This window comes from Larus michahellis, chromosome 4 (genome assembly GCF_964199755.1).
Source record: "Larus michahellis chromosome 4, bLarMic1.1, whole genome shotgun sequence".
NCBI classification, from domain to species: domain Eukaryota; kingdom Metazoa; phylum Chordata; class Aves; order Charadriiformes; family Laridae; genus Larus; species Larus michahellis.
Window position 1 is genome coordinate 17688454 of NC_133899.1, and position 26757 is coordinate 17715210.

Here is a 26757-nt window from a genome sequence, read left to right on the forward strand (position 1 = left end):
AGATGCAAAGAACGTGCTTGAGCAAAGATGAGTAATAGGCGTGTGCTGCTTTTGAAAAGGCTAGGACTTGTGTGAGATATAATAGACTGCAATAACCAAGAAGATCAGACCACTTTTGTTTATCGATCCATTTGCATTCAGATATATTAAGAGCAGGGGAAAATGTATATAAGACAATAATTAATAAGATTAACAATTGTCAGGCTTATCCTAATGATGCCTATACATAGGATGTAGTTTGAACCTTGAGCTTTTTTGGTAAGAGTTTGAAAAGGAAAATAAGAAAGCTTCTAAAATAGCAGGGGGTGGAGAGTATATATATGTACATGGGGCTGAGAATGTAAGGTCTTAGGAGTAATAGCATAGAATAAAATTGGATGGACACTTCCTAGTTTTTGGTGGGTTAAAAATCCAGTAATATCATAGCAGCAAAAAGCCTATGTTGGAAGATTTGGACTCCTTAATTTCCAAAGTATGTGCAAATATGAATCTGAAATAAATTCAGGTAAATTAAATACATAAATAATTAAAAAAATCAAGCCATATAATTGCGTTTGGAACGTGGGTACTTCACGAATGCAGTTGTGACAATTAAAAAAAAAAGGCAAAGCAAAAGGAAAACCTTTAAGAATACAAATGTATATTTATTATTTATAAATATACATTTATTTAGGCTCTCATATCTTGCTGATTGCGGCTTAAATAAGAAGTAGACTTCTAAAGAAGAGATAGGAAACGAATTAGGGAACATCATCACTGTCTTTTTATCAGAAGAGTTAGAAATTTTTATATGTATTTACTCTTTTCCCAAAAGCAGTGTATCAGGGTTTTTTAAATGCCTTCTGAAATTAAGCTTATTCCATGCTCTCAAGCTTTGATTGTTGGTAGTTTAAACACTCCTTTGAAATTTCCCTCAAGCGAGTACTTTTGCATGAGATGAAATCCCCAAATGCTGATAAGCCTCTTCAAAAGATTCTATTTTCTTCCATTGAAGTAATTTAGATTCAGACTTAGAAGCAGAAGAATCTTGCTGCTTAATGTTCTTCTCTCCTGATGGTGCATAAAAGTTCATTAGATTTTTCTGATATATTATGGATCTCGTTTTTAAAAATTAAGGGGGAGGAGAACTTTTGAGTTGCTTGGCGCTGGAAGTAACTTCTGAAAGTCCTTAACAGCTGCTTGGGAGATTTTAATGAAATAAAGTTATGCAGTCTTCACAGCACTGAGGCATTCAAAATCTGCAAACTTTTGATGTATGATGTTGGTAAGATTTAGTTTTATTTATTACAGGCTAGTTTTGTTGCATCTGGAAACAGGACTGATATTTCACTAGATGATCCCAACTTCTGGCAGAAATGGGCCAAAAAAGCAGAAATAGATATAGACGCTATCAGTGGTAGAGTAAGTACTTTTTTTTTTTTTTTTTAAATGCACTTGTTTTCAAATATGTGCTTGCTGTTGAATTCTGAAATACGAGCTGTAGGATTTCTGGTGCTTTTTTGATAAATATTTCAACAAATCAGACTTTTTGTGCAGGTTAGTTTGCGCATGGGTAATCAGCCTGCTGATAGCTTTAGTATTTCCTAGCTTCCTGCTTTCCTAAAAGAGTTTAGGGATCTTTGGTTTTTGTCGAAGACATGGAAATGGTTGATAGTGTGTAATTGTTCCCTCTTTCTCTGTCTGTAAATCCCCGGCTGGAATCTGCAAAATAGCTGACTAAGAATTACAGCAATTTTATAATACTGGAAGTTGTCTCCTATACCTGAAGACATTCCTGTGCGATCAGTTCTAAAAAGGTTTCAGTGCCCGCTTTTACTCACAGAGACTGCAGCGTAGTCTGTCTAAGTGTTCAGCTCAGACGAGGTGTTCAGTATTGTTTGTAACTAATGTACTGCCATCATGGTATGAAACCTGTTTTTTGTTGCCGTAAATATCACAAAATGTTTTACTTTATGGGTATTTACTGTGATGTCTTTACAAAATACCTATTAATGACATTAGATAGAAACCGTTGTTTCTGAACTGAAGCTGTCTACTTCAGAAAAACTTATCAACTGTTTCTCTGATAAGGTTTGTTCGAAATTTTGCAGAACAGCCTGGTTATTGATACCCCAAGAATCAGGAAACAAACACGGCCCTTTAGTGCTACAAAAGATGAGCTGGCCGAGTTGTCTGAGGTGGAGAGCGAAGGTGATGACAAACCAAAACTCCGCAGGCCTTGTGACCGTTCCAATGGATATGGAAGAACAGAGTGCTTTCGGGTGGAAAAAAACTTGCTGGTCTATGGGTATTGTATATGTCCTCCTTCATTCTAGGAAATTTCTAAAAAAATAGTATTTTTCCATGTGTTAAATTGTATTTGTGAAATAACTTTTAGCTATGTTGGCAATAACCTGGTGTTTATGTATAGAATTTATTTAGAATATGAATTTAGGTGAATTTATCGTGCACCTGGTATAGATCTTTCTGACAATTTACGATTGAATAAATATTAAAGAAGAGAAGTGAAAGCCTTTCTTCAAAGGAGATTATGACATTTAACATGGGCACTACAGTAGTGTCTCTAAAAATCATTACAGTAAGTGCTGCAGGCAGGCTCAAAACTGTAAATAAATAAATATCTGAAATAAAAGCTTGGTAGGTGACTTGATGTTCATAACTGCAGAACATCTTGCACTTAGATGACATCCAAATAGGAACTGAAAATGTAACCAATTATTTTAAGTATACTTAAATTAGATGTGTTGATTTGGAAGTAAAATCTTAGGTCTTCTGTCTTCTAAACTCTTTTTTAAACAGATGTAGTTTTGTTGCAAATGTTACTTTTGTATTTCCACTCAGTAATTTAAGGCGAAGGAAAAAAGTGGAAAACTAAATATTTTACAGAGAAACTCCCTTTTGTAACAGAAATCTACAGGCTATGCAAGTGGTTTGCTTTGAAATGCTGATTTGTGTTTGGCTTTGGACTAGGTGGGGTCGATGGAGAGAAATTCTGTCACACGGTCGCTTCAAGAGGCAGCTGAATGAACAGGACGTGGAGATAATTTGCCGAGCTCTGTTAGCCTATTGCCTTGTTCACTACAGAGGGGATGAGAAAATAAAAAGTTTTATATGGGATCTCATTACCCCAACAGAGGATGGGCAAACACGAGAGTTACAGAATCACCTTGGTAAGGACTTAGTGTTTCTGCTGATAAATGCCTGTGGTACTGGGATAAAAACAGTTAAAAATCCTCTCTGAATGAGTCCTGCTTGAAATAAATGGAATTTATTCCAGATATGCGGTTCAATTGATGGGAAAGGGAGTGTCATTTCTGCCTTGTTTGGTACTTGATGGCTTACCCAAAAGGATTGGTATACTCTGTGTAAGCTGGCTTTTCATTTCAGTTCATAGGAACCTGTTCTGTTTCATAGTAGGTGACAACATGCTTTCCATGTCCTTGGTTGGTGAAATGTACTCCAGAGATGCTCTAAGAGACAAGAAAGAAAATACTCCCATCCAGAGGCTTTGCTAGTATTTTTTTCTGCACTGCAGGTCACAATAGTGGTCTAGGACACAGGGAACTATAAGTATCACGGGGATCTATACCTACCTGTTGCTGTTACTGTGTTATATTTTAAATTATACAGGCTTATCGGCCCCTGTGCCTAGAGGAAGAAAAGGAAAAAAAGTGAAGACCCAGGCTAGCACTTTTGATATACACAAAGCAGAATGGCTTCGAAAATACAATCCAGAACATCTGTTGCAAGATGAAGGATACAAAAAGCACATAAAACACCATTGCAACAAGTAAGCAGTGGCTGAAGTGTGGATGTCTTTCAGTGTTTATGTAAAGATTTTTCTTTTCTTCTAATTCCTCATTGTGTTAACGATGTTAGCTTGACTGTAATAAATAGGTTGCAGTGTTTTAGGAGGTGAACCAAGTATTTCACATTTCAATTAATTGTGGTGTTATTTTTAAAGAAACTGTATGTTTATGTCTGTACAGAGAAAGAGAGAGAGACGTTGCTAGCATCTTTGGGGGACCTTGTAGCAGCCAAAGGACTACAGAGTTTGGGAGTGTTCAGCAAAGAAACTGAAAGCACCAAAGTCATTGCCCCTCAATCTTATATGCTGTTTACCTGGCGTGTTTTCTAGGCACCTGAGCTACTAGCTTGTTGAAAGCTCGTTCATAGCCATGAGTGAGCTTGTTTTAGCTAAATCATATTTCTGTAGCAAAACTTGTCATACTTGTGCTTGAAAACTTCATACAGCTGCAGTCAAGAATTGAGATAAAGCATGTAGAAGCCACTGGGGGAGTCATGCACCAAATTCTAAGTGCGAAGGAATTAAAAGATGATGTGAAAGATGTTCATTGTCAGCCCCAAGGGAATCTTCTAAGTTGGAAAAGAGAAATAGCAGTTTATTCTTAGCGGTATTTTATGAAGCAAGTGAGAAGTGTTCTGCTGGTCCTGGTCTTTGGGGTTTGAAAGAATTTCTGCAATGAAACAATCTGTAAAAGTGATCGCAATAAAAAGCGTTAGGTGACCTGAGTTGGAGGTTATCTCCTTTTATAACTGAAGGAAGTATGTTTTTGGAAAAAGACTTCAAAGCTTTGTGATATAACAAAAGATAAAACAAACCCACCCACAACTATTGAAAGATTTAGAGTACTAACATTTTTTTTTTCCTTTGTGTAGGGTCTTGCTTCGAGTAAGGATGCTGTATTACTTAAAACAAGAAGTCATTGGTAATGAATTCCAAAAGGTGTTTGATGGAATTGATTCCAGGTGAACTAAAGAGGTTTTTTGTTGTTTATTTTAAACGTAAACTATCAAATGAAAATTCAGAAATGTTCCTAGACCTAAATTAGACAGTTAAAACCAAATATTTGTATCCTTAGACTGTGAGAAAAATTTTTTGTTTACTCTGTTTACTAAACAGTTTGTATCCAATTGGACATGAGGAAGTCCGGATTCCTATTTATGAGTCTAGCTAGATAAAGTAAAATTATTTAAGTGAAATAGACTACAAAAGTGAGTGAAAGATAAAATTCTATACTTTACATTCTAATTGGCAGTGGTTTTCCTGCCTCTTTATGCACACTTTTGGTTATGTGCTGCATGTTCCAGTTTTTTAATGGAAGTGTTGCCGTTTGGAAATTCTTGAACTCACTGCTATAGGAGCTTGTGGCAGATAGAAAGTTTTAATTTGATTCAGAAAGCTGTTATAAACGTTTGTGGAAGAACAGTCCATCTCATGCTATTAAACACAAAAGCAGATAATCCTTGGTTTGCTAAGTTTTGCAAGCACAAACTGCTACAAAATGACAGAGTTTACTGGGAGAAGAATAATATTGTATGCTGGTTCTGCTTTCCTAGTCTTTCACTGTTACTGGTCTCTGTCAAATACAAAATACGAAGCTGTCCGGGTGTTTTGAATTGCTGTTTTTAGGGTCTTACTGAATGCAGAGGTGAAAAGTTGCATGCCTCAGTTTCTTTAGGTTATAGAAATTATTCTGAATGATAAATCAATATTATATTGTGTGGCTTATATAACTTAGTAGCCTAACCATCCACTTTTTAATTGTTACTTGCTGTTAAATAACAAAGTGCATTAAAAAATTAAACACTTCAATCCTAGACTCTTTAAAACCTTCAAAGTAATATTTGAATTAGTTTGCTGGATATGGAATGTTGTATATGTGTGCTTGAAGAGAGAAGTTTAAAAATCCCATGTAAAGTACAAATGTACAAAGAGAAAATAAAAGTTTATTTCTTCCTCTGAATGTTATTGATGTTGGTGTGCTGTTGGTGATTCTCCTTAGTGAAATTGATGTTTGGGTCCCTGAGCCAGATCACTCTGAAGTTCCTGCCGAGTGGTGGGATGCAGATGCAGATAAATCCCTTCTAATTGGCGTTTTTAAACATGGTGAGTAACATGGATGACTACGTATGTACGTCCCCACCCATCAATATAAACACCTTATGCTCAATTTTTTTTTTATAGCTTACTCTGAAATTTGAATTTGTGCTACCTTTTTTCCTTTATAGGTTATGAAAAATACAACACCATCAGAGCAGACCCAGCGTTGTGCTTCTTGGAGAGGGTTGGCAAGCCAGATGAAAAAGCAGTTGCTGCCGAACAGAGAGCAAACGATTATATTGATGGGTATGAGCACTTAAAAGTGGGCATGAATGTTTCGGGGCCTTAAAGTAAAGGGGGCTGAATTTATGTGTTGTACTTTATTCTCTCCTTAACTGGTTTTATACCAGTTTGATGACGTTGTTGTGAAGAATACTACTTTGCTTTTACTCCCACAGAGTGGAAAAGAGTTAGGAACAGTGTGTAACAGAACCATTGAAGTTTGGGATTTGGGAAGTTAAAGGAAAAATGCAGCGACTTGTTGTTAACAAGGGCTCTACCTTGTGTTGCTGTAGCAGAAATATTACTTAGACACTGAAGTGCAAAAGCCTTCAGAGGCAGAGTACTACAGACCTATTAAACTTGATTTCAGGTCAGTAAGGTTGGCGTATTAGTCTTGTGTAGCTAACCAGTGACCCCAGTAGGTCAATTTGAGTATCACTGGTAATTGCTGAAAGGGAGAGCGCTTTTATTCATCACTTCATCAGTGAGGTTAGCAGCTGTGGTCATAAAGAACATCTCTGAATGAGATGATGAACTGGGGAGGCGGGGGGCAGGATTCAAGCCATGAAATATTTTCCTGGTTTCAAATAGAAAATTAAATACAATATATCTATCTAAATTTAAAGGAGTTTTGCTTAATTGAAAAGAGTGTAAGAACTTCTGAAATATTACTGAGATGGGTTCTTTTGTGTTGAAATTTTAACAGGGATGTAGAAGATCCAGAATATAAACCAGCACCAGCAATGTTTAAAGATGACATAGAGGTATAGTAGGCACCTATTAATAGCTCCTTTTAACACACTTAGAATATAATACTTCCACCTTTTCATTGAGCAAGCCATTACATTGTTCTGTATTTCTCTAAATTGATAGAACTTATGCTGTGTGTTTCTGCAGTTGTGTGGGTGGCGGGGAGCGGGAGGGAATTGTTATATAATTCTGTTGCATGCCTTGTTGGCCGTTTGTCCAAAATATATGTTACTCTTGTTCTTTGTCATATTCATAAATTGCAAATCAAGAGGGCTGCGTTTTTAATTTTGATTCACTTCTGTTTTTCTACAGGATGATGTTTCATCCCCAGGTGATCTAGTAATAGCAGATGGAGGTAAATACATAAAACTTCAAATCTGAGCCAATTCAATCTATTTTGAACTGTTTCCTTCTCCTGACTTTTAGCTAAAGTGTATTTAGATTGCCTAGTGTAGAACTATCAGCACCAGCGATGATTAACTACTTTATTTTCCTCTGACTTTGTTTTAATATAGATGGACAAATGATGGAAGGAGACAAAATCTATTGGCCCACTCAGTCTGCCTTAACAACACGTCTTCGCCGCTTAATAACAGCTTATCAACGAACAAGTAAAAATAGGCAGGCCCAGCAGATCCCGCCAGCATTCCCAATACAAACTAGTATGATGCAGCCTCCATATGAAGAAGCGGCTCTAAATCCAAAGATGGCTGCTAAGATTGAAAGACAGCAAAGGTATGTGCAGCGTGCAAATACACATTTTCCATGCATTCTTACATCATAAATACTGAAGAAATAATAATTGCTCGCTGTGTGAAATAGTGATGAAAACGACAGAATTTCCCATTTTTTTTCTTGCTGATGAAGGTGGACGAGAAGAGAAGAAGCTGACTTTTACAGAGTTGTGTCCACATTTGGAGTGGTGTTTGATCCTGAAAGGGGCAGATTTGATTGGACCAAATTTCGAGCGATGGCTAGGCTGCATAAGAAAACTGATGAGAGCTTAGAGAAGTACTTGTATGCGTTTATGTCCATGTGCCGGAGAGTCTGTCGTCTCCCCTCAAAAGAAGGTGGGTGTATATATTTTTACTTTCAGTTTAATCTTTAATTTCTGTTGCCAGTGCTTATCTTGAAAAGGCTTTGAAAAGGCTTTTCTTTCATGTGTTCCAAAATAAAAATGGGGGAGAAGGAAACAAGGAAACATGTTAAGTGTAAAATTGAGAGCTTATAATGGGGAGATACATATTAATGATTAAAGCCATCTACTTCTGATACTGATTTGCAGTGGGTTGTGTTTTGTGGTTTTTTGCCAGATTCTCATCTTTGTTTTGTTTTAATACAGAACTCGTAGACCCAAACATCTTTATCCAGCCGATTACAGAGGAGCGTGCTTCTCGGACGTTGTATCGCATTGAACTCCTAAGGAAAGTGCGAGAACAGGCTCTTCGACACCCACAGTTGTTTGAGCGACTAAAACTATGCCAGCCAAACCCAGACTTACCTGTCTGGTGGGAGTGTGGGACTCATGACAGGGATTTACTTATTGGAGCTGCTAAACATGGAGTCAGCAGGACAGATTATCATATTCTTCGTGATCCTGAACTCTCGTTTATGTCTGCCCAGAGGAACTATAATCAAAATAAAGTGGCACTCTCAAGGACTTCTACTCCACTCTTGCATCAGTACCAGATGGCATTAGCTGCTTCTCCTCTTACACCTCAGTCAAGATTGTCAGATGCTAAAATGAATGCTTTTGAGGACACAAAAGCTAAAAATGAAAACCTGAAAGAGGACCCTCAGTCTTCTGAAGAGGAATCTATGTCTACAGAGGAGACACAGACAATAATGAAATCTGAACCTTTGAGTCCCAAAAATGGCACACCAATACAAAATACAGACCACAAGCCTAGCATGAAGACTGAAACAGACAGGCGCATGGTGGCAGCAAGGACAGAGCCTCTAACTCCAAACCCAGCTTCCAAAAAACAGAGAGTCAGCAAAAGGGGGTCTGACTCTAGCTCTGACTCAGATTCTGACTCAGATAGATCATCCTGTTCTTCCAGGTCATCTTCTTCATCCTCTTCATCTTCCTCATCTTGTTCACACTCTCGATCAGGCTCTAGCTCTTCATCATCTTCATCTTGTTCTTCAGCATCTTCTTCATCCTCCTCTTCATCCTCATCATCGTCGTCGTCGTCGTCATCATCATCTGAAGAGAGTGATAGTGATGAAGAGGAGGCACAAAAACGTGGTATGTGTGTAGTCTTATTTCTGCTCTATAACTCCTAAACTGAACAAGTTTATTCTTAATGAAAAAATGTCTAAAAAAGGGTATTAAATCCCACAAAAGTACACTCAAAACATATTTGCTTGATTCTTCAAGTAAGTTGGAAGAATTTCAGATACAGCATTTTCGTTGCATCTTATCAGTGCCTTGGATGAGGCAGTTAGGATTTGTTGCCTTTCCCTACGCGAGCTTCCTGTGCATGTGGTTTACGTGTGGGAGGAGAGTTGAATGGCCAGTGTTTTATGGAAATATATTGTGTGTGTATTTCCTCCTGCTGTTTCTTTTTCTTCCTAAATACATTCTTTTGGTTTCCCTGTTTGTTTTTTCCACTCTTGCTCACCTGTCTTTGTACCTTCCTCATTGTGTTTTCATGCAAGCTTCCTTCTGCCCGAGCCATAGCATAATGTAAGCTGCTTTTTTTTCTCAGCTGGAGCTGGCCAAGCAGTGTACTTGCACTGAAAATTTTCGAATGCTTAAAAATATGTTCCTACTTAGAAAAGACGGAGGTGATCACAGAGCGTAGGACCAAACAAAACAGACACGCTTTTGAAAGCTTCAAAGTAGAAGCAAAAACCTCTGATCAGGGGAAGTGTGATGTAATTTTTTTTTTTTAATCAACCAACCAAGCATTATTTAACACATTCCTTATTTTGATACCCTGAAGTATCCCCTAGTCTTGCCCTGCTGAAATTCAGAATGTGAAAAAGTTTCTTTACTGTGTGATAACAAATGCTAACAGAAAAAGGAAGAGAATGAAGTTAGGCGCTCGGCTTACAAGCAGCAAATAAGCTAATTTTTTTTTTCCCAATACCTTGGGGAAAAAGGCATTGTGTTAATCAGAGGAATCCTCTTGTCTGTGGAAATGACAAATGGAAACTATAGGAGTAATTTACTGGAAAATTATTACTGGGCAAGTAAAAGAAAATTAACTTAAAGAAAATGATTAAGATGCTGCTGCCTGTAGCAGTGGAAGGGCATTTTCAGAGGAAAGGGTTGTATGCAAACACTAAAACAGCGAGAGAAAAGGAATGCTTACATGACATAAATATTTATATCTAGATGGTGGATACTGTAACATGTGGTACAAGTCCAAATATTAGGCTTGTTTTCTGCCAGCTCAGTCTGTTTAGGCAAGTAATTGTGCCATCCTCAGATTGCAAAATCTTGTCAATCAGCCTTTCTTTTTGTGGCTGTTTTGCTGTAACTTGGTGTTGGTCTTGAAGAGATTGGTAAATGCTGGAAAATTCTGTTAATTTCATCTGCATTTTAAGTCCGGGTTTTATTTCATATGTTGCACAATGATCATGTATGTTGGCATACTTTTCACATTTGAAATATTTTTTAAGGGAGAGCTAAATTGTATGAGATGACTTGACGCATAGCTATTTTTAAGGACAAATCTGAATTCTGTGGAATCGTCCCTCAATGCTCTTACTGGTTGTGCTGATGTAGTATTTACCTTTTCAGGAAGCACCTTTTAAGTTTCAGAGTGTTTCCCCATGTCATAGTGAAACTTACGTTGTTGTATGGGTGGAGGCAAAAGCAAAATAGTGAGGAGGGAGATACAAGAAAGAGAAAATCGTCTGTGATTAAAATTTAAAAAAATAAACAATGCAGATGCACATGTTCATGGCATGGAACATCCAGCATTCCATCCAGTAAATAAAATGGGGTGGCTTTTAAAAGTAGTGTCCCAGCAGATACGCCATGTTCTGGTGATAGACACCTTTCATTTCAACTTAATTCTGTATTTTAGTGCATGTTGGTTTACAGAGGAAATATGTTAAAATAAGTAAGGACTGTCTATCAAATTACTCTGATTTGAAATAGCTAAATGTTTGAAGTGTTAAGCTGTTGAAATATTAACAGGAATATGTGTGGCGTTTACATGGCTAAAAAAGGATCAGCAGTCATCCTGAAAAAACTAAAAGATGAATTCTTCAGTTTAACTTTGTGTTTGGACTTTCTCTGAACATTGTTCTGTGTATTCTGTTCACCTGAACCTCTTACAATGAGTGTTTAATAACTTCTTTACGACAATCAAATGATATTAGTGGTTTTATTTAGCAGAAGGAACCCCGCATATAAAAGCGTATGATGAGGAGAGCGTAGCCTCTCTGAGCACAACACAAGATGAGACACAGGACAGTTTCCAGATGAACAATGGGACACCAAATTCCAGTTATCTCCTGCAAGGTGGATACATGTTGGCTGCATCCTACTGGCCAAAGGCAAGTTTCTAATACTGCTTTGAAGAGCAAAGTTGTAGGGGAAGGTGGACTGTGACGTTAGTGTTCGATAAAATATGTCAAAACTGAGTTGTGGTGAGATCTTGGAAAAATCAGAATTTTGTTCGTGGTAAATTATAGTAAAATTATGACAAAGCATTTTATACATCAGTTGCATAACTGTAGCTGTGAAAGAGAGAACATTCACACAGGAAACAGAACTTTAAAGAAAGCATATTTAAGATGAAGATGAGATGATTTATCAGGTATTTAGATGATCTTAAATCTGTGAGAGGAACAGTTTAGAGTAGTTCAAAAGAACATAAAAAATGAAACAGATCAAGAAATCAGTTAAGCCAAATATTAGAAAAAAAAATTCTTAATAGTAGTAGGACTCCTTCAGCTACATTGTGAAATCCTAAGTCATGTTAAAGTATAGGCTGGCCGAAGCACTGGTTTAATACAATCTTTGTGTTAAAATTTAACTACGTGATTCCATATGTGAGTTAGTGAAATTCTAAAGTATGTTTTGAAAAGGTAATAACACCAAGTGACTGGGAATTCCTCATGTTTGAAATACATACTGAATATTTTTAAGCTCTTTAGACATGTCTGCATTTCTATGTCTGACACAGCTTGGAAGACCACAGAGCAGGTTCTTACACTTGCAATCACTAGCTTAACTAAGGTGAAGCAAAGAAATTTTAGCATGTTTAGTGTGTTGCTAGGCATATGCTGTATTAACACAAAAAAGTACACACTGACGTTTTAATAAACCCCCCCCATAATTTCAAAATCTCCTCCTGTGGAGCAGGCCTGAGTTGCAAATCAGCTTGAAATTCAGAGCCAGATCACAAGCTTGTAATGAAGGAAAAGTTTCAAGGTCAAGCAGTTGAGAAAAGTCTGAAAAAGGCAACACAGGAGACAAAAAGAGTGATGAAACAGGGAGAACAGATGTAGGATCTGAACTTCAGCTTTTAGTTGTTGTTATGTTTGCTCCTGGAAGGTGCATTTTTAACCTAAATACTACTTTTCATAGTTTTTGAACATTGATTTTTGAGAAAGGGAGCATAACCTTCATGTCACAGGTGCTTGGCAGATTGTGAAAAATGGCATTCAGAGTGTACAAAACCAGACTTTTTGTAAATATAGGGGACGGTCTTGAACTTGGCAAAAAAATGTTTGCTTACAGAACAGGTAATTTTAGAGTTCACATTTTTTACTTGACGAGTAACTGCACTCTGAAATTATCAGAAAACTTGGTAGTTTCTGGAGGCTATACATACTTAGCTGAGTTTATTGGACTCCAGATCTATGTATTATGCAGGTGTGTGAAGTCAGATCTGTGTTTGGTGTCTAAAGAATGTGAGTGAGGAATAATACGGTTTCAAAAGCTAAAGCGAGATGTGAATAAAAGCCTCTAGATTTGATTTAGTAAATGCTGCTTGCCAGATACGTTAAGGTGCTGCTCACTGGTTCAGACCCTGCTACCAAGGAGACAAAGCCAGACCTACAAATACTACTTCAGTAGTTACCATATCTTTCCTCAAAAATCAGTGAGAGAATGTGTTTTGTTTACAGGTGATGAAAATAAGTACAGAGTCGGCTTTCACAAACTTTTACAGGGAATCAGTACAAGTCCAGGAACTTAGACATCTTTTAAGTCCAGTGATTTTACAATTAGAAGATACTACATAAATTTTATGTGTACAGTGTTGGTAAGCATTACTCTTACAAAAATATTTTCTCTGTTTTTTTTAGGATCGAGTTATGATTAATCGACTTGACAGTATTTGTCAAACAGTGTTGAAAGGGAAATGGCCTTCTGCCCGAAGGAGCTACGACAGCAATACGGTGGCATCTTTCTACACAACCAAACTTCTGGATAGCCCAGGTGCAGCTGCAGATTACACTGAGCCCAGCGCACCAACACCCCCTCTCGCAGGTGTTAAAGAAGAGTATGATCAATCACCACAGATGTCAAAGGTGAAGAAGCATGTACGAGAAAAGGAGTTTACAGTGAAAATCAATGACGTATGTTTATTTTTATTGCCCTAGGACCTGATTGCGATTGCGGTGTGCGGCATGCTTTACCTGCAAGTGGCTGCCTGCTCTCACTCTCACTTCCTTCACACACTTGTTTGTGGGTATTTGGGTCTGCTGCTTCTGGGCATTAAGTGTTTGGGAGTTTGGTTTGGGTTTTGGTTTTTGGTTTTTTTTTTGTTTTGTTTTGTTTTTTCTAATTATTATTTATTTGCATAAGCCACTGGAAGGAATCATTGTTATTTCGCTCTCTGAATTGAAATTTTGCTGTTCTGGCACTTCCTCAGACAGCCTGTTTTCTGCTGTTTCTAAGAAATCTGGGTAGTAAAAAGTATTAAACAGTATTTCTGTTGTTTGGCTGTTTATAAACATTTCAGCATGTCCTATCCGGCAAGCACTTCATGGCCTTTAGAAGGCTATAGGTCGATACCCAGTTTAAATGCAGGCTAGAAGCTTCAAACATTTTACCTGTAGTTTGAGACCTGTTTGTAGCACAGAAACATGTATGAAAATTTCCTCTTGTAATTGGGTTTGGCATTTCTTCAGGATTGGATTCGGGAGGTAGACAGCTGTTCACTGTTGGATTTTTCAGTTAAGACAGCTAATTTAACATTCATATTCATAGAAGCAATTCCATGAAATCTCCGTTCGGATTTGGTTTTTACCTGGAGGAGAAGTAAGACTTGTTTTAAGGTCTAATAAAATGTTTTCATTCTTCCTCAACTCTTTCTGGAGTAACTGTTTGTATGTGAGAATCCTGATTATCAAGTAGTCATTTCTGCTTCAGAAGAGACTCTTCTAACCCTGGCATTTATTTAACAGGAAGGTGGTTTGAAATTGACTTTTCAGAAGCAGGGACTGTCTCAGAAAAGGCCATTTGAAAGCGAGGAAGGTGCATTGGGACAGCAGCAATACCTGGCTCGGCTACGTGAGCTCCAGAGCGCTTCAGAAACCAGCCTTGTCAACTTCCCAAAATCACTTCCTGAATCAGGTACATAAAATGTCAGAGGGCTTAAGGTTTGGTATTAAGTTGTATTTTCTGTGGTGTTCTGTTGATCTCCGTGTAGAAGCAGTGGACAGAGGCGTTTGCAATATAATTTGTTCTAAACTGTAGTCTGGAGGAATTCTCCCCAGTGTGTTCGGCAAACTGGGCACCTAGGTTGAGGCATGAGGTTGGGCCACATGAATACTCTCTCTCAGAGCCAGTTACTGTAATGTTCGTTTATTAGAAAGATGCCATTATACATCATAAATGCCCCCACAAGATTTTAATGATCATAAAGCTCATTGCTCTACACTGACAGTAATCAGTTGAAATCAGAACTTACTGTGGCTAGTTTGTAAGCAAACATCAATGAATAGTCACAGATTTATGCCTGTGTCCATTTGCACTCTTCATATTTCCTCTGTCTCATGTAAAGAAACAGTGGAGGACAATAGTTTAGAGCCAGTTTTTGGCTTATAGCAAAAAAAAAAAATATAGCTTATTTTCATAAAAAATAACAGTAGGTGACAAATAAAAATGAGTCTAAAGCAAGCAGGTAAAATTTGGATTAAAATATTTGAAATTATTAGAATTGGGTGCTTGATTTAGGCCAGCTTTTGACTGTAAGTCATTGAGATTGCACACATACGCAGATGAAAACTTTGCCTTTCAAAATTACTACCCTTCACTTGCATTTTATACGTTCTTGTTCTTTTGCGACATACCATTAACGTCTTGTTATAAACATTTGTTCAGGGCTTGTCTGCCTCTGAGTGTGTGTGATGTCAGCAGTTTTCGACAGCTCTCCTCCTTGTAGAGATGCATTTGGAGGGTGTAGGGGACAGTAAAAGGAAACTTTTGTAGTGGAGTGGCTTTTCACAGCCTTATACTAATAGTGTGTTAAACAGTCGTAAAACAACAGGCAATTTCTGTTAGATATTACATGTAGAAATTAGGTGCGCTTACACTGTTACAAGTCACTTTATTTCCTTTTTTTACTCAAACATGTTTCTTGTTGCAAACAGCTCGAGCATCTGACACTGATTTCGTTGCATCATTAATTAGGTACTTCCAGTCACTTAACAGCCAGTGCCAATGGAGTCATAGTTGACAGTCAGCCTGTAGTCAAAAAGAGAAGAGGAAGAAGGAAGAATGTGGAGGGAGTTGATGTCCTCTTTATAAATCGAAATAAACAGCCTAATCATGTAAGTAGACTTGATTTTATTTCCAAAAATGAGGTCTAAATTACTGTTAATCTCTTAACTGAGCATGACCAGCTGTCAACATACAACAAAAACTTTATTACTCAAAACTGTTGGGTTGGGTTTTTTCTGAAATTGTTCACTGCCAGTTTATGACTACACAAACGAGAACTGGTGGAGTTTTACTAAATATTAGATATATTCAATATTGATAACTATTTTTAAAAAGTAAGTTTAATTCTAGTTTTGATGAACTGTAAATAACAATGTATTATTAAAAACTTGATATTTACCTAGCAACATTGTCTGTCATCCTTTCCTGGCATGAGTAATCTCACTGAGTCCTTGAGTGTGTGCATAATGATCCGCAGGACTGCAGCCTTCACTGGAGTGATTGTGATGGTTTGTTTTCTATGGAGAACTGAGTCAAGTGTTTTTAATTTCTCCAGGTTAATCCAGGTATCAACTCCTGTCAAGCTGCTGCAGGAATAAACCCAGCGCTCACTTACACACAGTCCCAGGGCATGCTTGATGCAGAGAGTCCGGTTCCTGTTATTAACCTCAAAGATGGAACGAGGCTTGCAGGGGATGATGCCCCCAAAAGAAAAGATTTAGAAAGGTGGCTTAAAGAACATCCTGGATATGTGGAAGATTCAGGAGCTTGTATTCCTGTGAGTATTCGTTTCAGCTCTGGTTTAGCTAAACAGTAAAACGTTTCTCATAATTTGTTGTATTTGAATTTGTGTTTGATGTTACATGGAATTATCCTTTCTGTGTTCTTCTATTTTGTTTAGCAAAAAGAAAATGTCTGTTTCTTTTTATGTAATTTGAGCTCCGCAAGCCTTGCTTTTCCCTCACAAATGCAGTTGCTAAGAAAAGCAATGCTAAACAAAGACATTTGATCTTTGTCTAGTTTCACCTAGGACTAGAAAAACTGTCGAAGATAAGAAAACTCATATTACCATGATAGTGATGGTGGGAGCTGAAAATGTGTAACGGCATATTTAGCGATGTGCAAGAGGATTAAAGATTTTAGTGTAGGATGTACCTCATACCCACGTTACGGTGCTATGGTAGTGATGTTCGTGTGGGTACAATGTTCTCATTTTACCTCTGAATTTGAGATGTGTTAGTGTTGAACAGAACGTAAGAAAATGTCATTTATGACATCTGGAATAACAACCTTACTTCTCCCTAAAGATGTTATAATACAAAACAGTAGCAGCGTTCCTCAAAGTTAAAGTACTGTTGAAAACTGAAAAATTATTAAAACAAAGCAATGGTTAGAGGCATCAGAGAGAGGATTTAGTGCTGTCTGCCGGGCTTCTTATTAAATCACTGTGACTAGTAAATTAGTATTGTTACTAAAATATTTCTGAAATCAAAGATGGCTTCAGATGAATGCCAGACTCAAGAGAATGCACAGATATCTTATAATTTCTAAAAAAGTTATATCAGAAAGGCTTTTAAATTCCTTTATAACAGAGGATGCAGCTGCACGATGGGAGGCCCAAACAAAAAAGACACCGTTGTCGAAACCCAAATAAACTGGATGTTAATAGTTTGACGGGTGAAGAACGTGTCCAGCTCATAAATAGAAGAAATGCGAGAAAGGTATTCGTATTTCTGTTCCTGTTCTGATGTTCCCCAAGTAAAAAGTTACCTGAAATGAAGAACCTCTAATATTACACTTGCTTGAAATACTGTGTACAGATGAAAGGGTTTTGTTTTAAGGTTTTGGCACAGAGCAAGAAAGTCAGTGACAATCTTCTAGTAAACGTTTTTACAACTATGACAATATGTAAGATATGGCTAGAAACTTACCCAGTGGTTCATGTTCAGATAGAACTGAACGCTCTGTAAGGCAACATTAATGCCATTGACTAATATAGAGGCATGGCCACTAAAATGTATGTTGTTCTGATCAGAGCAACTTTCTCACAAATTTTAAACTTTGTGTCCATCTTTTCGTTATGACTTTTGACATGATTATATTGGTAGTGCATTCTGCATGGAAATTTGTCCATTGGAATTGCTTAAATTCAAATTGCTTAAATCCTGTTATTTTGCTCTTGCAAAATAACAGAATTATTTTACTTTTTTCTGTTTTTCAGTTATCTCTGGCATCTGACCTTTTTGGTTCACCAGTATATATCCATTGTAAATCTCATTGCCAGGTTAAACAGTAGTGTAACAGGGGAACAAAAGTAGAAGGGGAATTCTTGTGTAAAATCCCAGCAGTGGAAGATGGGAGACAGGTGTTGAATGCAAGGTTTTGGACAAGTGATCGAAGCTTATGAAAAGGGATAATGCATTTCACTAGGCTTTGGGGAAGGCTAAAAGGCAATATTTGAGGAAAGCATGCAGAACATCAGTGCAGTTTATTGAACAAATTTGGACAGATGTGTGGGATAGTGTCTTTGAGTGTCAGTGTACTAGCAGAGCTGGAGTCCAGTGGGAGTCTTTGCATCAATGTATGGAGCGTTTTCTCTTGTGATACTGCAGCTTTTCTTTTTGTTAGAGAGCAGTTGCAAGGAAAGCAGGTAGATTTATTTTTCTTTTTTTTTATGCTGCTATATTAAGGTCAGAAGCTTTTTGCATCTGCAGAGGAGAGTGAGGCAGAACTTGAGTCTTTAATCTCTTCAGTGCATTGAGACAGCAGCTCTAAAGAGGAACTTGTACGGCTGCTGGTCTCCTGAAAACACATCCTTGGCTGCTCTCAGAAAGCCGTGCCCTGAGGAATCTTTGCCAAGTTGATGATCAAGGGGCGGTCTGTGCTTGCCATAAAAGCCTGTGTTTTCATGATGGCTTTTTTTTTTGCTAATAAATTTCCACACCATAGTTGAGACTCTCAGTTTTCCCATTTATAACCTGTCGTCACCTTCTCATTTGTCTCATTTTCTTTTTCAGTTCAGTTACACATTTAGTAGCAGGGGGTGAGGGGACGAAAAGTAGCCTAGAAAGTGTGAGTTTAAGTTGCAGTTTATAGAGAAAGTTGAGCAGAAACTGGAATTTTTTTTCCTTTCTTCTTTTTACCATTTCTTCTTTCTGAATCTGAATAATACTTCTGATTAATTTGAAAGCTTACTTTGCTGCATATATAATTCTATTAGGACATGGCTGTCTAACAATCTTAACTTGGCCTTTTTCACATGAAAAAAATACAAGAAATAATTTCACAAGAGAAGCAGAGCCTCTTAATAGAAGTAATTTTAGAAGTTGGCTGAAATGATAGAATAGGAGTGATGTATTGGATAAAGGGAAAGTTTAACGAGATTGTAATTACAACCTTCTTGTTAATACTTGGACCGCTGTTCTCCATTTGTGTGGTTGCTCTTCCATTCACTGCATGTCTAAATAAACTCTGATAGTAATGTAAATAGGAATGCCAAATATTGAAGTTGCAAAATATGAGTTTAATAGATGAGTTTGAGTTTAGTAAATGTAGAAGAAATCAAGACTATCTCGCATACACCACTGGGTATCAGTCAAAAGCTCTATAATACTCATTGGTAATTTAAAGTGAGACTTTAATTGCATTGTTTTATGTAAAAGGCAGAAATGAAACCGTGTCAGGTATGAATGTTGCCTTTTTTTTTTTTTTTATCGAATGAGAAGTGTTTCCTGACTTGTATCTTCTGCTTCTCAGGTGGGGGGTGCATTTGCTCCCCCTCTGAAGGATTTATGCAGGTTCTTGAAAGAAAATCCAGAGTATGGAGTGGCTCCTGAATGGGGAGAAGTTGTAAAACAGTCTGTGAGTATTTGCAGAATGAGATAACCGTGGCGCAAAATGTATCTTAAAAAAAACCAAGGCAAACAGGAAAAAAAAGGCATGCCAAAAGGCTGCTTTTCATTTCTGGTATTATGTTAAACAAGAACGTGAGTCAATGTTAGCTTTTTTTCTGCCTGCTCAGTTCCCTAAACTGGTTTGCTGGCACAGCTGGGAGTAGGAGGGAGGGACAGTGGTTGGCAACCCCAAATTAGAGATTTGGTTGAAGGTGCTATAATACTGTGACTTTTTCATCTCAAAGTGTAGCCTTGAAGGTTTTTAGAAAAGGTGTTAGCACACAGAATACTTTCTTAAATTTAAAGCTACGGTTAGGAATATAATTTTAAATATTTATTTTACTTTTTAATTAATTTACTTACAGTGTGCACCTTTAAGAAATTACTATCCTCAATCAAAATGTAAATCAAGTCTTAATATAACTATTTTATACTACTTAGAATTTCTGTTTTCTAAGAGGTCTTGTTTTTAGCTAAAAACTAGTGTTGAGATTCCAGTGGAGGGAACAAGATTAATATATTTTTGGGAGTAGGTCTGCAGTACAGCATCACTGTTGCTGATGTATTCCTTCTGTATGGATTACAACAAAGTCAGTGATAAGACTACTGCTACGTTCCCTAGTACTCCTGAGCCAGCTTCTTACTACTAGCAAGATGCATTCAGTGAGCTTGAGGCTTTGTTTTGTTTGAGGTTTGTAGTTGGTTCAATTTAAAAGAAGAAAGGGTTTTTTGATAGACTTTGTCCACAATTCCAACAAAACAGCAGGTACGCATTTTCATTATGGGAACTATTACATAGCTGGTCTCTCTTTCCTTTTAAGTGTCAGTGGGTCAAGTATGGTATATGGTTCCCAGTTCATTCCCTGTTTACCTTGAAGAGAACAACTTTCTAAACTTGAGAAAGTTGTGTTGTATAATAAAGAATGGTTTCTGGGTAACCCAGTTAGTCTTCCATTCCCCGTGCCTAACAGAAGTGAAGATGGTTTAGTCAATATTATTGCGAAGTCTATTTCCTCACCTACTGTAACTTGTCAGAATTGTATTGTAGTTACGCTACACCTTCAGCCTCTGGCAAAGAAATGACCAAGTTAATTTTTTTTTCTAGTTCACTATCAACAGAACTTGTAATCTTTCTGTGAAGTTCTAAATGCCAGTCTTTCCAGTATCCTTGTGGGGCATTCTGGTAGAAAAATAGGTAACTAGGAACGGGATTAGACTGCAGTGAATAAAGGTATAAATAGTTGCAGAATTACTTCTAGAATTCAGTAGCGATCCACAGGACAGAAGAATAGAGCATGAGTTCTGAATTCCTGTATTTTTACTAGGCTAGTTTAAATTAGAGATATTTGCTGGGGAAAAACAGGCTGGTTTAGTATGGAGGTGAGTAGTAGTTGATCTTACGATTGCCATTTTTAAGAGGAATTTTCAAGACTGTGCATTTCAAAGAGAATAATATTAGTGTCTGTTGCAATTCTTTCTTCATCTTTAGGTAGGAGGGTTTACAGAGGTGAAGTAATAACATGCAAGCTCTAAGAAGTGCTCTGACTTTCCTTTTAATTGAACTTGAGCCTTTACTGTTTATTCTTAAAGTTTATGGATGAGGTGAAGTATGAGGACATCTGACAACAAAAAAAAAGGCTTGGAGATTGTTGGTCTGTGTGCAATCACACATTTATATTTTATTTTGGATTGAGTAACTGATTTTTTTAATTAAACTGTCAAATAATTGGAATGTGGTAACGTTGCAAAGCAAAGCTGTTCTAGATCCTAAATTGAGATTGCTCCTATGATTAGCTATATTTGGCTTGATCGGCAAACAAACCTCTAAGGATGAGTTAGCAGAGGGTCTGAGAAGGTAACCTGTGTAGCCCTCACTGTGGAAATGAGCCTTTAGACGTTTGAGATGTGGTAGCACAGAGTCACCACAGATCCCCTGAGTTGTCTGGAGATGGAGCTGCTCTGCTAGCACACCACAATGATTTTCAACACTGTTACTGTAGGCTTGGGTCTTTTGTTTGCTTTTACTTTTCCATCTTTAACTTCTCAAAATACTATAAATACCCACTGTGTCTCTTGCAGGGGTTTCTCCCAGAAGGTATGTTTGACCGTATTCTCACTGGACCTGTTGTGCGGGAAGAAGTAAGCCGGAGAGGAAGGCGCCCCAAAAGTGAGACTGCGAAGGCAACAGCAGCTGCAGCAGCTGCCACTGCTGCGAGCGTATCGGTTAACCCCCTGCTAGCTAACGGATTGCTTCCAGGGGTGGATCTGCCTAGTCTTCAGGCCTTACAACAAAACCTGCAAAACCTGCAGTCGCTGCAAGTAACGGCAGGGTTGATGGGAATGCCAGCTGGCTTAACTGCTGGAGGAGAAGCAAAGAACATGGCTGCCATGTTCCCCATGCTGCTGTCGGGGATGGCTGGATTACCAAACCTGCTGGGCATGGGAGGACTTCTAGCAAAGTCTACAGAATCTATTTCAGAGGAAAAAAAGGGAAGCGATTCAAAGGAGGCGGATATAAAGAAAGAAAGGACAGAAGAGCAAAATACAGATACTGGTGGTGAAAACTCTGTTTCAAGTTCTCCTTCAACATCCTCTGCTGCTGCAGCTGCCAATCCTCTCTCTCTTAACCCATTACTTTTGTCCAACATACTTTACCCAGGGATGCTTCTCACTCCAGGCCTTAATCTTCATATCCCAGCTTTGTCTCAGTCTAATATTTTTGATGTACAGAACAGTGAAAGCAATGACACAGGCTCAGCCAAGCCCACAGAAGAAAAGGAGGAAAATTCTAGGGCTAGAGATCAGGAAGACAAAGGGGGAACAGAGCCAAGCTCTCACAACGAAAACAGCACAGATGAGGGTTCAGAGAAAGCAGACGCTTCATCTGGATCTGATAGTACATCGTCTTCATCTGAGGATTCAGATTCTAGCGATGAAGACTGACCCCAGACTCTGCACTTAAATTATAAACTGATTTTGAATTTATTCTTTAATTATTTCATTGTAAATAACCCAGTGTTGAGTGCATCAATGATTTACTGACCGAACATTTCAGTATTTGTTTAGAAGTGCAAACTGCTTTCAGAGACGTTTTGCATGTAATATTTCTTGAAGTTCATAAGTTTCTGAACTTGTATGTACTATCAAATACACAATGGTGTAAAATTACAACAAAAGGCATTATAATTTTGTTGGGGGGTTAATTTTATGAAAATAATGCTCAAGTAAGAGCTGTATATTTAATATATTTGCAGTGAACACAGAATACTTTATGCATATTATTGATTTAATTTGAATATAGTTTTACAGCCTCCTTGACACTTATAATTTACAGATCAAAACTCAGCAATAATTTGGGCAGCTAATGAATGTCATGAAAGCTGTAGAATCTACATCACCATCCATTGCTTTAATTACATGAAAATGCTCTAGTGTTGTGATGCACTGCTGTTTCCAATTCAGGTACAAGTGTGTTTAAAAGAAGATAAATTTTTCCCAATCAGCCAATTAAACTGGCTACCTGTTACCTCAGCTGAGTTAGTTTAGGAAGTTTACATTGGTTTCTATTACTTGTTTTCAGGTTTTGTTTTGTTTTCTAAAGACATCCTGTATATCATGTTAAAATCTGAGTTATTTGAGATATGACTGTTGGGGTTTTTTCCCCCCTTATTACAACTGTTTTCTTTGACAGCAGTAAGGGGAAATTAAAGCAAAAACTGTCTTATCTCATGCTACTTGGCACCACATAGATCTATTTAGTTTACACCTTGCAAAGTTTTGGGCTCCCTCTGCAGAATTCAAAGTCCCAGAATGAGGAGTAGTTTCCCCAAGACTCAGAAGAGGCAAACTGTCATAAAGTGCCACTGAAAAGACCTTTCAACACTGCATACTTCATGTAAAAATTGTTTGTTTGCTTTGTTTGTGTAAATTTCTATTTGTGTTTTATGTCATAAAACCTCCTGGAGTTACCAGTTAAAAATGGTAAATAAAGTATAGATAGTTTTGAACTCCTTTTGAGTTTAAACTTCTCTGCAGATTTAAATCTGACTAAATATTAAATATTGCCCAAAATCATTATTGGGATATCACTTCATATATTATGCTGAGTTACCCACTAAAGAAAAAGCACTTTGAATAGTAAGGAAGACAACTTATGTCTAGAAACCACAATAACAGGGCATGAGACATCTAAGTCCAAATCCTTAGAACCCTTTACTATATAAAATCTGTCTAAGATTTGATCTGTGATACGATTCCACCTCCTTCTTAAGCTGCTATTACTCTGACACAGTTGAGGCCCAGATTCACATCTACGGACGTTCTGAACTGACTGAGACTTCGGTTGACCTTGGTTACATCATTTGCAGTCCCAGAATAGGCAAGTGTTAAGAGAAAATAGGTACAGGTACTAGTGGAAGTCATTGAAAAAGCTTTACAAAGGGATAAATTTAAAAATAAAAAACAAAAACTGTATATTTTGATATAGTTCTGTTGCTTGCTTGTACAGTAAAACAACTGTGTTGTTTTTTATCAAGAACTTTACCAATGAAATATAAGTTTCTATGTGCAAAATAACTAGCCCCATGATTAGAAGCAGTATTACATGTAATTACACAATTATACAAGTACCATTTGGATTGTGCTGGTTACGTATTTTCCCAAATAGTATTCTGATTTTTGGCCCTTCATGCAGTGTCTTAGCAATAGTGAAAATTAAAAACTGCCAAGAGAAGGGGGTAGCAATTCTTCATGATGAAAAAGAAAAAGTATTTCATATTTAATATTTTGCCCTTTGTAATATAGCACTTTTATTTAACTAGGATGCATCTATGAAATAGCCAAAGTTTAACAAACAGTTATTAACTTAGTTTGCTGATGGAGTATGTCAACAATACCATCACTTCCCACCCTTACCCCACAAAACAAATCCTAAATCTTGTGGCTAAAACCTAATTTATATCAGATTTATGAAATAAAGTATTTTCCTAATTATGGTCAAGTGAGTTTGGTTACCATTCTAGTGATTCTTTCTATGTAGTAAGGCAATTACAGTTGCAAGTAATGAAGGCTGGTGTAGACTTGAACATAAAATATTGGGTTTATTTCTAATCAGTTTGAACCAGAAGGGGAAAAAATGTCCCACTATCAGCTAAACTATATGCAAATACGGTTGTATAAAGTTAAGGGTTATAAGGAAACCTCAGTAGAATTACACTAATACTGAAGTTAAAAGGATATCCAAGGTGATGATAAAGTGTGTGTTGGTAGTTACTAAAAGAACCTTAGCTGTTATTGCCTTGTATTTCTATCCCTTGTTTCAGGCTTCATGATCCAAGTCTTAGTCCAGGTTTTTTTTGGACATTTGCAATATTTGCCAGTTGTGTTCTGTGTAGTCTGAATTTGCTTTCTGTAGTTGAACAAGCGTCTTAAAAAGTCATTTGTAATTTATTGAATTACTTTCTATGATGTTCTATAGAGCAAATGGAAGTTTAATTATTTTTTATTAAACATATTCTTTGACTACCCATGATGTCGGCCTCAGTATGTGAAAATAATGCTGTCTGCGTAAGGATTAAACATTTATCTTTCAGCAGCAAAAGTTAAGTTTCAGTGTTAAGCTCTAAACCTGAAATTATTATTAAGACCTTAAAAAACAAACAAAAAAAAAACAGTAAAATTCAAGCCAAGGATATAACACATGCACACCACATACCCCCCCACCAAAGGCCGTGCTTTACTGTTGTATAATTTTTCTGGGAATCCATTTCCTGTAATTCTGTTGTCTTGCAAACAAAATACGCTGTTCTTCCAGTGCTTCAGTAGCTATGGTTAGAAAGGAGTTAGGGTCTGGTCCAAAAATTGACTTAATTTCAAACAATGATGCATCTAATGTTCGAGGGTAAGCATGTTGGCAGTGGAGTACCTTTTGAATCTTGTTTTTAAAATCCTGCATTACTTTCTGTGTTAACTAAATCTTTTAATTATGTACGCAGCACTTACTATTGCTATTTTTCATATATTTCACCCAGGGCACGGAAATTTCTCCCCAGTGCGAGTTGTCTCCTGGTTGTCAGGTGCCACCATGTTTTAACTTGTCATTGCACTTGAATGACTCAGTGGTGTCTTCTTATTTCTTCCAGTCTGAATTTTGTCTTCAGATCCTGATCATCCGTTCAGAGCTGCTGCTTCCTCAAATCTGTGCACAGGTGATAAAAATGCTCTGTTCTCATGTTTTCCTCTGTTTCTTTTTTCCTTTGAAGCCTTGCAGAATCCCTAATAGTATTTTTTAAATTTATTTTGATCAGGTCTATTGTCAAACTGTCAAAATTTTAAAAAAGAAAAAGAAAAGGGGGTGGGAGGAGGGAGAGAAAAATTGTGTAATTTTGCAATCCAGTCTGTAAATTAAAACATAACTAGATCTATTTTATTTTTCAATGAGACTATTTCCAAGGAACACATGATCTCGGCACAATATTGGTGTTAAATTTCTTGCACTCCTTTAAACTTTTTTGAAACAGTATCTGGATATGGTGATTAGATGATACTATTAACAAGGTGTCCCAGGCAAATTCCTGTTCTATTGTATATTCTCTCTGAGAAAATTATCACTGCCATGTTATTTAGTAATCTATTTTTCATTTATTACTCTGTATGACAGTAGTGAGGCACCACCAAAATGAATGTTTACTTTTTAGTGCCTGCATTTAAGCTGTAGTGTGCCTGGTGTACGTGGTTAATTTAAAGGGATCTGCAGCGTAGCATTATATGAAGTTATTTGTGACGTGAAAGTTACTAACGTTTAGTTGTATAAAGAGTTTCTGTGCTAGTTCTATTACACCTATAATTATCTTCATAAGCAAGCTGTATCAGTGTAATGTGGCACTTACACTGCTGTAGTTGAGCAACACCTCAAATTTTACATCCGTACGTTGTTGGGACATCGGGTTTATGCTTGTGTCTATGGAGGAGACTGATTATACTTGCGTAGCTACGGGAGTTTACAAAATAACTCTCCTGGCTTATCTGAATGGGCCTAAAGTTATAAAGGCAAGCGCTGTTGTTTCTTTGACACATTTAGAGTAAAGGAAAATAAAGATAATAGCAGATGCTGTTGTTTCTTTGATACATGTAGAGTAAAGGGAAATAAAGATAATAGCTTTCCATAACTAAACAGTAAGAAAATCTCCACTAGTTTTAACTTAACGATTTGTAAAATGAAATTTTTGTGTTAAAAGATACAGCAAGGACTTCTGATGGTTAAGTGTCTCTGATGACAAAAGTAAGTTTCAGTTAACACTTCCCTGAGAAAAACTGTTCTTTTTGGAGAAAAACTTTTCTAGCTTTTAGTA

At 37.1% G+C, this 26757-nt stretch overlaps 1 protein-coding gene across 11 annotated transcripts in view; it reads left to right on the top strand.

Annotated features, from left to right (window-relative positions):
- CHD9 (chromodomain helicase DNA binding protein 9) overlaps positions 1–24933 on the top strand; it is a 94662-nt gene extending 69729 nt beyond the window's left edge. For 6 of the 11 annotated variants that reach the window (XM_074583122.1, XM_074583121.1, XM_074583132.1 and 3 more), the window contains 20 exons: positions 1291–1401; positions 2091–2287; positions 2971–3170; positions 3631–3790; positions 4681–4770; positions 5808–5911; positions 6034–6151; positions 6834–6891; positions 7190–7232; positions 7393–7612; positions 7745–7947; positions 8220–9128; positions 11232–11395; positions 13154–13426; positions 14258–14426; positions 15486–15625; positions 16072–16293; positions 17108–17236; positions 19272–19376; positions 21488–24933. In XM_074583122.1, the coding sequence (XP_074439223.1) occupies positions 1291–1401; positions 2091–2287; positions 2971–3170; positions 3631–3790; positions 4681–4770; positions 5808–5911; positions 6034–6151; positions 6834–6891; positions 7190–7232; positions 7393–7612; positions 7745–7947; positions 8220–9128; positions 11232–11395; positions 13154–13426; positions 14258–14426; positions 15486–15625; positions 16072–16293; positions 17108–17236; positions 19272–19376; positions 21488–22351 (4479 nt within the window). In that variant the 3' untranslated portion in view covers positions 22352–24933. The remainder of the gene's footprint in view (positions 1–1290; positions 1402–2090; positions 2288–2970; positions 3171–3630; positions 3791–4680; positions 4771–5807; positions 5912–6033; positions 6152–6833; positions 6892–7189; positions 7233–7392; positions 7613–7744; positions 7948–8219; positions 9129–11231; positions 11396–13153; positions 13427–14257; positions 14427–15485; positions 15626–16071; positions 16294–17107; positions 17237–19271; positions 19377–21487) is intronic. The other 5 variants (XM_074583124.1, XM_074583130.1, XM_074583126.1 and 2 more) reach the window with 4 other exon arrangements.
- Positions 24934–26757: the final 1824 nt, after the last annotated feature.